This window comes from Pongo pygmaeus, chromosome 3 (assembly GCF_028885625.2).
Source record: "Pongo pygmaeus isolate AG05252 chromosome 3, NHGRI_mPonPyg2-v2.0_pri, whole genome shotgun sequence".
NCBI lineage: Eukaryota > Metazoa > Chordata > Mammalia > Primates > Hominidae > Pongo > Pongo pygmaeus.
The window spans coordinates 38639411-38651677 of NC_072376.2; the positions used below are offsets into that span (position 1 = coordinate 38639411).

Here is a 12267-nt window from a genome sequence, read left to right on the forward strand (position 1 = left end):
CAGGATACAAAATCGATGTGCAAAAATCACAAGCATTCTTACACACCAATAACAGACAAACAGAGAGCCAACTCATGAGTGAACTCCCATTCACAATTGCTTCAAAGAGAATAAATACTTAGGAATCCAACTTACAAGGGACGTGAAGGACCTCTTCAAGGAGAACTACAAACCACTGCTCAATGAAATAAAAGAGGATACAAAGAAATGGAAGAACATTCCATGCTCATGGGTAGGAAGAATCAATATCGTGAAAATGGCCATACTGCCCAAAGTAATTTATAGATTCAATGCCATCCCCATCAAGCTACCAATGACTTTCTTTTTTTTTTTTAATTTTATTATTATTATACTTTAAGTTTTAGGGTACATGTGCACAATGTGCAAGTTAGTTACATATGTATACATGTGCCATGCTGGTGTACTGCACCCATTAACTCGTCATCTAGCACTAGGTAGATCTCCTAATGCTATCCCTTCCCCCTCCCCCAACCCCACAACAGTCCCCAGAGTGTGATGTTCCCCTTCCTGTGTCCATGTGTTCTCATTGTTCAATTCCCACCTATGAGTGAGAACATGCAGTGTTTGGTTTTTTGTCCTTGGGATAGTTTACTGAGAATGATGATTTCCAGTTTCATCCATGTCCCTACAAAGGACATGATCTCATCATTTTTTATGGCTGCATAGTATTCCATGGTGTATATGTGCCACATTTTCTTAATCCAGTCTATCATTGTTAGACATTTGGGTTGGTTCCAAGTCTTTGCTATTGTGAACAGTGCTGCAATAAACATACGTGTGCATGTGTCTTTATAGCAGCACAATTTATAGTCCTTTGGGTACATACCCAGTAATGGGATGGCTGGGTCAAATGGTATTTCTAGTTCTAGATCCCTGCACTGACTTCCACAATGGTTGAACTAGTTTACAGTCCCACCAAGCGTGTAAAAGTGTTCTTGTTTCTCCACATCCTCTCCAACACCTGTTGTTTCCTGACTTTTTAATGATCGCCATTCTAACTGGTGTGAGATGGTATCTCATTGTGGTTTTGATTTGCATTTCTCTGATGGCCAGTGATGATGAGCATTTTTTCATGTGTCTTTTGGCTGCATAAATGTCTTCTTTTGAGAAGTGGCTGTTCATATCCTTCGCCCACTTTTTGATGGGGTTGTTTGTTTTTTTTCTTGTAAATTTATTTGAGTTCATTGTAGATTCTGGATATTAGCCCTTTGTCAGATGAGTAGGTTGCAAAAATTTTCTCCCATTTTGTAGGTTGCCTGTTCACTCTGATGGTAGTTTCTTTTGCTGTGCAGAACCTCTTTAGTTTAATTAGATCCCATTTGTCAATTTTGGCTTTTGTTGCCATTGCTTTTGGTGTTTTAGACATGAAGTCCTTGCCCATGCCTATGTCCTGAATGGTAATGCCTAGGTTTTCTTCTAGGGTTTTTATGGTTTTAGGTCTAATGTTTAAGTCTTTAATCCATCTTGAATTAATTTTTCTATAAGTGTAAGGAAGGGATCCAGTTTCAGCTTTCTACATATGGCTAGCCAGTTTTCCCAGCACCATTTATTAAATAGGGAATCCTTTCCCCATTGCTTGTTTTTGTCAGGTTTGTCAAAGATCAGATAGTTGTAGATATGTGGCGTTATTTCTGAGGGCTCTGTTCTGTTCCATTGATCTATATCTCTGTTTTGGTACCAGTACCATGCTGTTTTGGTTACTGTAGCCTTGTAGTATAGTTTGAAGTCAGGTAGTGTGATGCCTCCAGCTTTGTTCTTTTGGCTTAGGATTGACTTGGCGATGCGGGCTCTTTTTTGGTTCCATATGAACTTTAAAGTAGTTTTTTCCAATTCTGTGAAGAAAGTCATTGGTAGCTTGATGGGGATGGCATTGAATCTATAAATTACTTTGGGCAGTATGGCCATTTTCACGATATTGATTATTCCTACCCATGAGCATGGAATGTTCTTCCATTTCTTTGTATCCTCTTTTATTTCATTGAGCAGTGGTTTGTAGTTCTCCTTGAAGAGGTCCTTCACGTCCCTTGTAAGTTGGATTCCTAAGTATTTTATTCTCTTTGAAGCAATTGTGAATGGGAGTTCACTCATGAGTTGGCTCTCTGTTTGTCTGTTATTGGTGTGTAAGAATGCTTGTGATTTTTGCACATCGATTTTGTATCCTGAGACTTTGCTGAAGTTGCTTATCAGCTTAAGGAGATTTTGGGCTGAGACGATGGGGTTTTCTAGATATACAATCATGTCATCTGTAAACAGGGACAATTTGACTTCCTCTTTTCCTAATTGATTACCCTTTATTTCCTTCTCCTGCCTAATTGCCCTGGCCAGAACTTCCAACACTATGTTGAATAGGAGTGGTGAGAGAGGGCATCCCTGTCTTGTGCCAGTTTTCAAAGGGAGTGCTTCCAGTTTTTGTCCATTCGGTATGATGTTGGCTGTGGGTCTGTCATAGATAGCTCTTATTATTTTGAGATACGTCCCATCAATACCTAATTTATTGAGAGTTTTTAGCATGAAGCGTTGCTGAATTTTGTCAAAGGCCTTTTCTGCATCTATTGAGATAATCATGTGGTTTTTGTCTTTGGTTCTGTTTATATGCTGGATTACATTTATTGATTTGTGTATGTTGAACCAGCCTTGCATCCCAGGGATGAAGCCCACTTGATCATGGTGGATAAGCTTTTTGATGTGCTGCTGGATTCGGTTTGCCAGTATTTTATTGAGGATTTTTGCATCAATGTTCATCAAGGATATTGGTCTAAAATTCTCTTTTTTGGTTGTGTCTCTGCCAGTCTTTGGTATCAGGATGATGCTGGCCTCATAAAATGAGTTAGGGAGGATTCCCTCTTTTTCTATTGATTGGAATAGTTTCAGAAGGAATGGTACCAGCTCCTCCTTGTACCTCTGGTAGAATTCGGCTGTGAATCCATCTGGTCCTGGACTCTTTTTGGTTGGTAAGCTATTAATTATTGCCTCAATTTCAGATCCTGTTATTGGTCTATTCAGAGATTCAACTTCTTCCTGGTTTAGTCTTGGGAGAGTGTGTGTGTCGAGGAATTTATCCATTTCTTCTAGATTTTCTAGTTTATTTGCGTAGAGTTGTTTGTAGTATTCTCTGATGGTAGTTTGTATTTCTGTGGGATCGGTGGTGATATCCCCTTTGTCATTTTTATTGTGTCTATTTGATTCTTCTCTGTTTTCTTCTTTATTAGTCTTGCTAGCCGTCTGTCAATTTTGTTGATCCTTTCAAAAAACCAGCTCCTGGATTCATTGATTTTTTGAAGGTTTTTTTGTGTCTCTATTTCCTTCAGTTCTGCTCTGATCTTAGTTATTTCTTGCCTTCTGCTAGCTTTTGAATGTGTTTGCTCTTGCTTTTCTAGTTCTTTTAATTGTGATATTAGGGAGTCAACTTTGGATCTTTCCTGCTTTCTCTTGTGGGCATTTAGTGCTATAAATTTCCCTCTACACACTGCTTTGAATGTGTCCCAGAGATTCTGGTATGTTGTGTCTTTGTTCTCGTTGGTTTCAAAGAACATCTTTATTTCTTCCTTCATTTCATTACGTATCCAGTAGTCACTCAGGAGCAGGTTGTTCAGTTTCCATGTAGTTGAGCGGTTTTGAGTGAGTTTCTTAATCCTGAGTTCTAGTTTGATTGCACTGTGGTCTGAGAGACAGTTTGTTATAATTTCTGTTGTTTTACATTTGCTGAGGAGAGCTTTACTTCCAACTATGTGGGGAATTTTGGAATAGGTGTGGTGTGGTGCTGAAAAAAATGTATATTCTGTTGATTTGGGGTGGAGAGTTCTGTAGATGTCTATTAGGTCCACTTGGTGCAGAGCTGAGTTCAATTCCTGGGTATCCTTGTTAACTTTCCGTCTCGTTGATCTGTCTAATGTTGACAGTGGGGTGTTAAAGTCTCCCATTATTATTGTGTGGGAGTCTTAAGTCTCTTTGTAGGTCACTAAGGACTTGCTTTATGAATCTGGGTGCTCCTGTATTGGGTGCATATATATTTAGGATAGTTAGTTCTTCTTGTTGAATTGATCCCTTTACCATTATGTAATGGCCTTCTTTGTCTCTTTTGATCTTTGTTGGTTTAAAGTCTGTTTTATCCAAGACTAGGATTGCAATCCCTGCCTTATTTTGTTTTCCATTTGCTTGGTAGATCTTCCTCCATCCCTTTATTTTGAGCCTATGTGTGTCTCTGCACGTGAGATGGGTTTCCTGCATACAGCACACTGATGGGTCTTGACTCTTTATCCAATTTGCCAGTCTGTGTCTTTTAATTGGAGCATTTAGTCCATTTACATTTAAAGTTACTATTGTTATGTGTGAATTTGATCCTGTCATTATGATGTTAGCTGATTATTTTGCTTGTTAGTTGATGCAGTTTCTTCCTAGTCTCGATGGTCTTTACATTTTGACATCATTTTGCAGCGGCTGGTACCAGTTGTTCCTTTCCATGTTTAGTGCTTCCTTCAGGAGCTCTTTTAGGGCAGGCCTGGTGGTGACAAAATCTCTCAGCATTTGCTTGTCTGTAAAGTATTTTATTTCTCCTTCACTTATGAAGCTTAGTTTGGCTGGATATGAAATTCTGTGTTGGAAATTCTTTTCTTTAAGAGTGTTGAGAGGGGAAGGGGGAGGGATAGCATTGGGAGATATACCTAATGCTTGATGACGAGTTAGTGGGTGCAGCACACCAGCATGGCACATGTATACATATGTAACTAACCTGCGCATTGTGCACATGTACCCTAAAACTTAAAGTATAATAATAATAAATTTAAAAAAAAAAGAGTGTTGAATATTGGCCCCCACTCTCTTCTGGCTTGTAGAGTTTCTGCCGAGAGATCCGCTGTTAGTTTGATCGGCTTCCCTTTGTGGGTAACCCGACCTTTCTCTCTGGCTGCCCTTAACATTTTTTCCTTCATTTCAACTTTGGTGAATCTGACAATTATGTGTCTTGGAGTTGCTCTTCTCAAGGAGTATCTTTGTGGCGTTCTCTGTATTTCCTGAATCTGAATGTTGGCCTGCCTTGCTAGATTGGGGAAGTTCTCCTGGATAATATCCTGCAGAGTGTTTTCCAACTTGGTTCCATTCTCCCCGTCACTTTCAGGTACACCAATCAGACATAGATTTGGTCTTTTCACATAGTCCCATATTTCTTGGAGGCTTCGTTCATTTCTTTTTATTCTTTTTTCTCTAAACTTCCCTTCTCGCTTCATTTCATTCATTTCATCTTCCATCACTGATACCCTTTCTTCCAGTTGATCACATCGGCTTCCGAGGCTTCTGCATTCTTCACGTAGTTCTCAAGCCTTGGCTTTCAACTCCGTCAGCTCCTTTAAGCACTTCTCTGTATTGGTTATTCTAGTTATACATTCGTCTAAATTTTTTTCAAAGTTTTTAACTTCTTTGCCTTTGGTTTGAATTTCCTCCTGTAGCTCGGAGTAGTTTGATCATCTGAAGCCTTCTTCTCTCAACTCGTCAAAGTCATTCTCCGTCCAGCTTTGTTCCATTGCTGGTGAGGAACTGTGTTCCTTTGGAGGAGGAGAGGCGCTCTGCTTATTAGAGTTTCCGGTTTTTCTGCTCTGTTTTTTCCCCATCTTTGTGGTTTTATCTACTTTTGGTCTTCGATGATGGTGATGTACAGATGGGTTTTTGGTGTGGATGTCCTTTCTGTTTGTTAGTTTTCCTTCTAACAGACAGGACCCTCAGCTGCAGGTCTGTTGGAGTTTGCTAGAGGTCTACTCCAGACCCTGTTTGCCTGGGTATCAGCAGTGGTGGCTGCAGAGCAGCGGATTTTCATGAACCGCGAATGCTGCTGTCTGATCGTTCCTCTGGAAGTTTTGTCTCAGAGGAGTACCCGGCCATGCAAGGTGTCAGTCTCCCCCTACTGGGGGGTGCCTCCCAGTTAGGCTGCTCAGGGGTCAGGGGTCAGGGACCCACTTGAGGAGGCAGTCTGCCCATTCTCAGATCTCCAGCTGCATGCTGGGAGAACCACTGCTCTCTTCAAAGCTGTCAGACAGGGACATTTAAGTCTGCAGAGGTTACTGCTGTCTTTTTGTTTGTCTGTGCCCTGCCCCCAGAGGTGGAGCCTACAGAGGCAGGCAGGCCTCCTTGAGCTGTGGTGGGCTCCACCCAGTTCGAGCTTCCTGGCTGCTTTGTTTACCTAAGCAAGCCTGGGCAATGGCGAGCGCCCCTCCCTCAGCCTCACTGCCGCCTTGAAGTTTGATCTCAGAATGCTGTGCTAGCAATCAATGAGACTTCGTGGGCGTAGGACCCTCCAAGCCAGGTGCGGGATATAATCTCCTGGTGCGCCGTTTTTTAAGCCCGTTGGAAAAGCGCAGTATTAGAGTGGGAGTGACCCGATTTTCCAGGTGCCGTCTGTCACCCCCTTCTTTGACTAGGAAAGGCAACTCCCTGTCCCCTTGGGTTTCCCGAGTGAGGCAATGCATCGCCCTGCTTCGGCTCGTGCACAGTGCGCTGCACCCACTGTCCTGCGCCCACTGTCTGGCACTCCCTAGTGAGATGAACCCGGTACCTCAGATGGACATGCAGAAATCACCTGTCTTCTGTGTCGCTCACGCTGGGAGCTGTAGACCGGAGCTGTTCCTGTTTGGCCATCTTGGCTGCCCTCTCCAAGCTACCAATGACTTTCTTCACAGAATTGGAAAAAACTACTTTAAAGTTCATATGGAACCAAAAAACAGCACACATTGCCAAGTCAGTCCTAAGGCAAAAGAACAAAGCTGGAGGCATCACGCTACCTGACTTCAAACTATACTACAAGGCTACAGTAACCAAAACAGCATGGTACTGGTACCAAAACAGAGATATAGACCAATAGAACTGAACAGAGCCCTCAGTAATAATGCCGCGTATCTACAACTATCTGATCTTTGACAAACCTGACAAAAACAAGCAATGGGGAAAGGATTCCCTATTTAATAAATGGTGCTGGGAAAACTGGCTAGCCATATGTGGAAAGTTGAAACTGGATCCCTTCCTTACACCTTATACAAAAATTAATTCAAGATGGATTAAAGACTTACATGTTAGACCTAAAACCATAAAAACCCTAGAAGAAAACCTAGGCAATACCATTCAGGACATAGGCATGGGCAAGGACTTCATGTCTAAAACACCAAAAGCAATGGCAACAAAAGCCAAAACTGACAAATGGGATCTAATTAAACTAAAGAGCTTCTGCACAGCAAAAGAAACCACTATCAGAGTGAACAGGCAACCTACAAAATGGGAGAAAATTTTTGCAACCTACTCATCTGACAAAGGGCTAATATCCAGAATCTACAATGAACTCAAACAAATTTACAAGAAAAAAACAAACAACCCCATCAAAAAGTGGGCGAAGGATATGAACAGACACTTGCCATTTATGCAGCCAAAAAACACATGAAAAAATGCTCATCATCACTGGCCATCAGAGAAATGCAAATCAAAACCACAATGAGATACCATCTCACACCAGTTAGAATGGCGATCATTAAAAAGTCAGGAAACAACAGGTGCTGGAGAGGATGTAGAGAAATAGGAACACTTTTACACTGTTGGTGGGACTGTAAACTAGTTCAACCATTGTGGAAGTCGGTGTGGCAATTCCTCAGGGATCTAGAACTAGAAATACCATTTGACCCAGCCATCCCATTACTGAGTATATACCCAAAGGATTATAAATCATGCTGCTATAAAGACACATGCACACGTATGTTTATTGTGGCACTATTCACAATAGCAAAGACTTGGAACCAACCCAAATGTCCAACAATGATAGACTGGATTAAGAAAATGTGGCACATATACACCATGGAATACTATGCAGCCATAAAAAATGATGAGTTCATGTCCTTTGTAGGGACATGGATGAAGCTGGAAACCATCATTCTCAGTAAACTATCGCAAGGACAAAAAACCAAACACCACATGTTCTCACTCATAGGTGGGAATTGAACAATGAGAACACATGGACACAGGAAGGGGAACATCACACACCAGGGACTGTCGTGGGGTGGGGGGAGGGGGGAGGGATAGCGTTAGATGATATACCTAATGCTAAATGACGAGTTAATGGGTGCAGCACACCAACATGACACATGTATACATATGTAACAAACCTGCACATTGTGCACATGTACCCTAAAGCTTAAAGTATAATAATAATAAAATAAAATAAAATAAATAAATAAATAAGTTTTTTTAAAGTAGTGTAACTTTCTATAGCCTCTGGAAATTAACTTAGAAATATCTACTAAGAACCTTTTAAAGGAGATTTAATACCCTTCACTTTTAGAAAAGTAACCTTAGGAAATAGAGATATACACTGAATGTCTTGTTGAAATGGAGGGAGCTGAGAGCTGGTCAGGAACTGAAGAGGGGTCCTGAGCTCTATCTATAGGTCAACACAAAGGTTTGAGCTTTGTGACTGAGGATATATAAAGGTTTTATATATCAACATTAAGCTGTATCTATAAATGTGAAAAAAATCTACATTTTCTGTATTACTATTATAATCTTCCTACTTAAAAGGAAAAAAAACAGTAAAATGTTTAAAAATATATAGCTTTGATTCAGATGGGAAAATACAATTTAATATTGATATTTTACTGTTCATTTATCAAATTCCTAAACAGAACATTTTAGTGGGATGGTTCCTGGTATTTTTCTGATAAAGGAAAAAGAAGTTCAGGAAAAATAAGCAGTCACCATCAATAAAATTTAAAAGTGTCCTGAACATTTATCAACATTTTCTCCCCAAATTGACAGTGTTAAAAAAAGTTTATCTGAGCTATTTTTTTACAGATACAAAGAAGCTGTTGTGGCTTATGAGAATGCAAAACAATGGCAAAGTGTAATCCGCATCTATCTGGATCACCTCAATAATCCTGAAAAAGCTGTCAATATTGTTAGAGAGACCCAGTCTCCAGATGGAGCCAAAATGGTAGCCAGGTAACATAATACATTAATATTTTTGGACTTTCAAAAACTAACCATAAAAGTAAGCCTCTGCCTTCTATCATCAAATATATTAATTCAAAAGGAATATTTAGTCTTTTTTTTTAATCAGGTCTAAGTGTTTAAATTCAAAGGCTGTTGTGGTCAGCAGACAAGAGTATGTCTTTCAAGTGTAAGCATATAATATAGAACTGTATCCTGGGCGTGGTGGCTCACACCTGTAATCCCAGCACTTTGGGAGGCCGAGGTGGGTGGATCACCTGAGGTCAGGAGTTCGAGACCAGCCTGGCCAACATGGTGAAACCCCATCTCTACTGAAAATACAAAAATTAGCTGAATGTGGTGGTGCATGCCTGTAGTTCCAGCTACTTGGGAGTCTGAGGCAGGAAAATCGCTTGAACCCAGGAGGCAGAAGCTGCAGTGAGCCGAGATTGTGCCACTGCACTCCAGCCTGGGGGACAGAGTGGGACTCCGTCTCAAAAAAAAAAAAAAAAAAAAAAAAGAACTGCAATTTATCTAATAAATTTTGATTTTTAAATGGTTTCTCCTGGTTAAAAAATTTTGTAAATCACAAATTTATATAAGAGTCTAGCTAATTAAAGTACTTTGCTTTAGGTTTTTTCTACAGCTTGGTGACTATGGATCTGCCATCCAGTTTCTTGTCATGTCCAAATGTAACAATGAAGCTTTCACACTGGCTCAGCAACACAACAAAATGGAAATCTATGCAGATATTATTGGTAAATATCATTTTTTCCCTGGTTCTCAAGATGTTTATCATAAAAACACTTTGTCTGTTATGATCTAATTATCAGATTGGTATACATACAAGAATGCACCTGGTGTAAATGTTTACCATTTATACATAGACACACATGTATCTATGTTATGTGTTGGATTTGAAGATCCCTGCTACTTCAAGGTGAGATGGTATTATTAAAAAGGACTATTTTCAAAAATTAAGGGTTTTTCTGTGTGAATTCCAAGAGAGGCTAGATTTCCCAAATCCTGCTATTTATCAGCCAGTAGTAAATGAAAGATTTCAAAATGAAGGTGATAGGAAATGCAGGATGATTTTTGAAAATGTAAATATTTTCATTAAAAAATTGAGTTACAAACTAAGAAAAATGCTTACTTTGATGAACAGTGATATACACAAGATGTGTTTTTCAAAGATTTGGACAGTCCAAAGGATAATTTGATATTCTGAGAATGCCTGCTTAGAGGTTTTCTTCTCATGTTTGCAATTATTTTTAGAAACTACTGAAATAATTTTCAGATTTTCATTTCATGGACCATACATAACGTTATTTGTGTTTTGTTTTGTTTTTTTATTGTGCTAAAATATATATAATATAAAATTTCCATTTAAAAGTGTGCAATTTGGTACATTCATTCACATTGTTATGCGGCCATCACCACTGTCCGTCTCTAGAACTTTTTCATCATCCCAGACTGTCTCTGTACCCGTTAAATAATAATTCCCCATTGCCCCTTCCCCCAGACCCTGGTAACCACAATTTTACTTTCTGTATCTATGAATTTGACTATTCACGGTGCCTCGTATAAGTGGAATCATAAGATATTTGTTCTTTTTGTGTTATTCTGTTTTTTAAAATTCACAAAATGACCATAAGAATTGATGTTAGGATTCACAAGAAAATATTTATTTCAGTCTTCAAGGAAACAAATTAGGTAAAAGCTTCTTGGGATGCTTTGGCTTCCCAAATGACTTCTTGCGAAGTCATTAAGATAATTAGAGAAAATAGAGTTAAAAAAAAGGAGTACAGATAGGCAACTTTAGAATTGCCAGTGTTTAACTTGACAGATGACATTTCTGTCCTAACATTACCACCACCATTTCACTAAAGCAGTTTTTCTAAGTTCATAAGAATATGGTTTGTCTTATATAAGATGTGTATATTGAGGGGGGGGTGTGTGTACCTCCTCCCTCCTTCAAAACACACACATATTTTTCCCCACTTTGCTTTATGCCTTTCTCTTATAAACCCCCTCTTCCTCCAGCTGGAGGTGCAGGGTGGTTGTTATACTTTAGTATTCTATTGGGCCCTAACTCCCATGGGTAAATGTAAACAATGAATTGGAATTCCAGCAGCTTTTGGAGTCCTTCCTCCTCTATGCTTAATATATTTAAGCCCCAAGCCAAAGGAAAAACAGTCATATCTTTAACCAGCATCTACTGGCTACTTGAATGTCATCTTCCCTACTTGTCTGACAAATATACAGACTATTGTTTAAACCAGGCATTGCTGAAAGGGATGGATTCTATTTGTATTACTAACAAAAACCTTATAATTTCCTCTCCTGGTTCACATTTAGAGTTAAAAAAAAAAAAGGTGGAACACAGTTAATATTTGGAGTAATTGTGGTAAGTATGTTTTGTGATGGAAACAGACATTAATAATTACATTGATGTTTGCTGTTAAGAGTTTTTAATCACCTATTTTTAGATCACTTGTTTTTAGATTTTATTTTCAGGTTAGCAATAAAAGGTAAACAAATTTTGCTCAGATATTTTACTCAGTAAACTTCTGTTATAGGTTCTGAAGACACTACTAATGAAGACTATCAAAGCATTGCCTTATACTTTGAAGGAGAAAAGAGATATCTTCAGGCTGGAAAATTCTTCTTGCTGTGTGGCCAATATTCACGAGTTAGTATTTGCCAAGAAAATATACACTGACTCTGCAGGAATAATTGTAGGAAATATATGTAAATGCCAGGAATAATTGTAGGAAGTATATGTAAATGCCAGTAACTCCCACTCAGATTTGAAATCTCAGAGCTAATTCTGAAATCTTCCTCTCCCTCCCGCACCCAGTCACAACCTTCCTTCATAATACCTCTCACATCTGTCACTTTCATTCTAACTACCATCAGCTCAGTCCAGGCCCAGATGACCTTGCTTCTGATTATTGCAGTAGTTTCTTATTTTTCCTGTTTTTAGTTTGTCTGCCTTTAGAGTTTGTCATCCTTCACTTTGTTCCCCAAATAATAGTTGCTTTCACTGTTACAGAGCCCCTTGGCCTAAGGCAGGGGTTACAGTGTCCAAAGAAGGGACATCATAAGTGAAGCTATGGGGTAAAGCTGCGCATTGTTCATGTGACAGGGTAGGGACTACTGAATGGCACATGTCTTAAGAAGCCAGCTGTTTCTCACCTCCATAAAGTTGTTGTCATTTAGGAATCCAGGCCCTGTAGTGCCAGATCATGTGATTTTTTCAAGAGAAACGGAAGCTTGGGGCTGCCAGTTTTG

General features: G+C 39.4%; 1 protein-coding gene across 2 annotated transcripts in view; it reads left to right on the forward strand.

The window, feature by feature from the left end:
* Positions 1-12267, forward strand: part of WDR19 (WD repeat domain 19) — a 111708-nt gene that overhangs the window by 70039 nt on the left and 29402 nt on the right. For both annotated transcript variants that reach the window (XM_054486770.2, XM_063664474.1), the window contains 3 exons: positions 8839-8985; positions 9607-9731; positions 11553-11665. In XM_054486770.2, coding sequence (XP_054342745.1) covers positions 8839-8985; positions 9607-9731; positions 11553-11665 — 385 coding nt within the window. The remainder of the gene's footprint in view (positions 1-8838; positions 8986-9606; positions 9732-11552; positions 11666-12267) is intronic.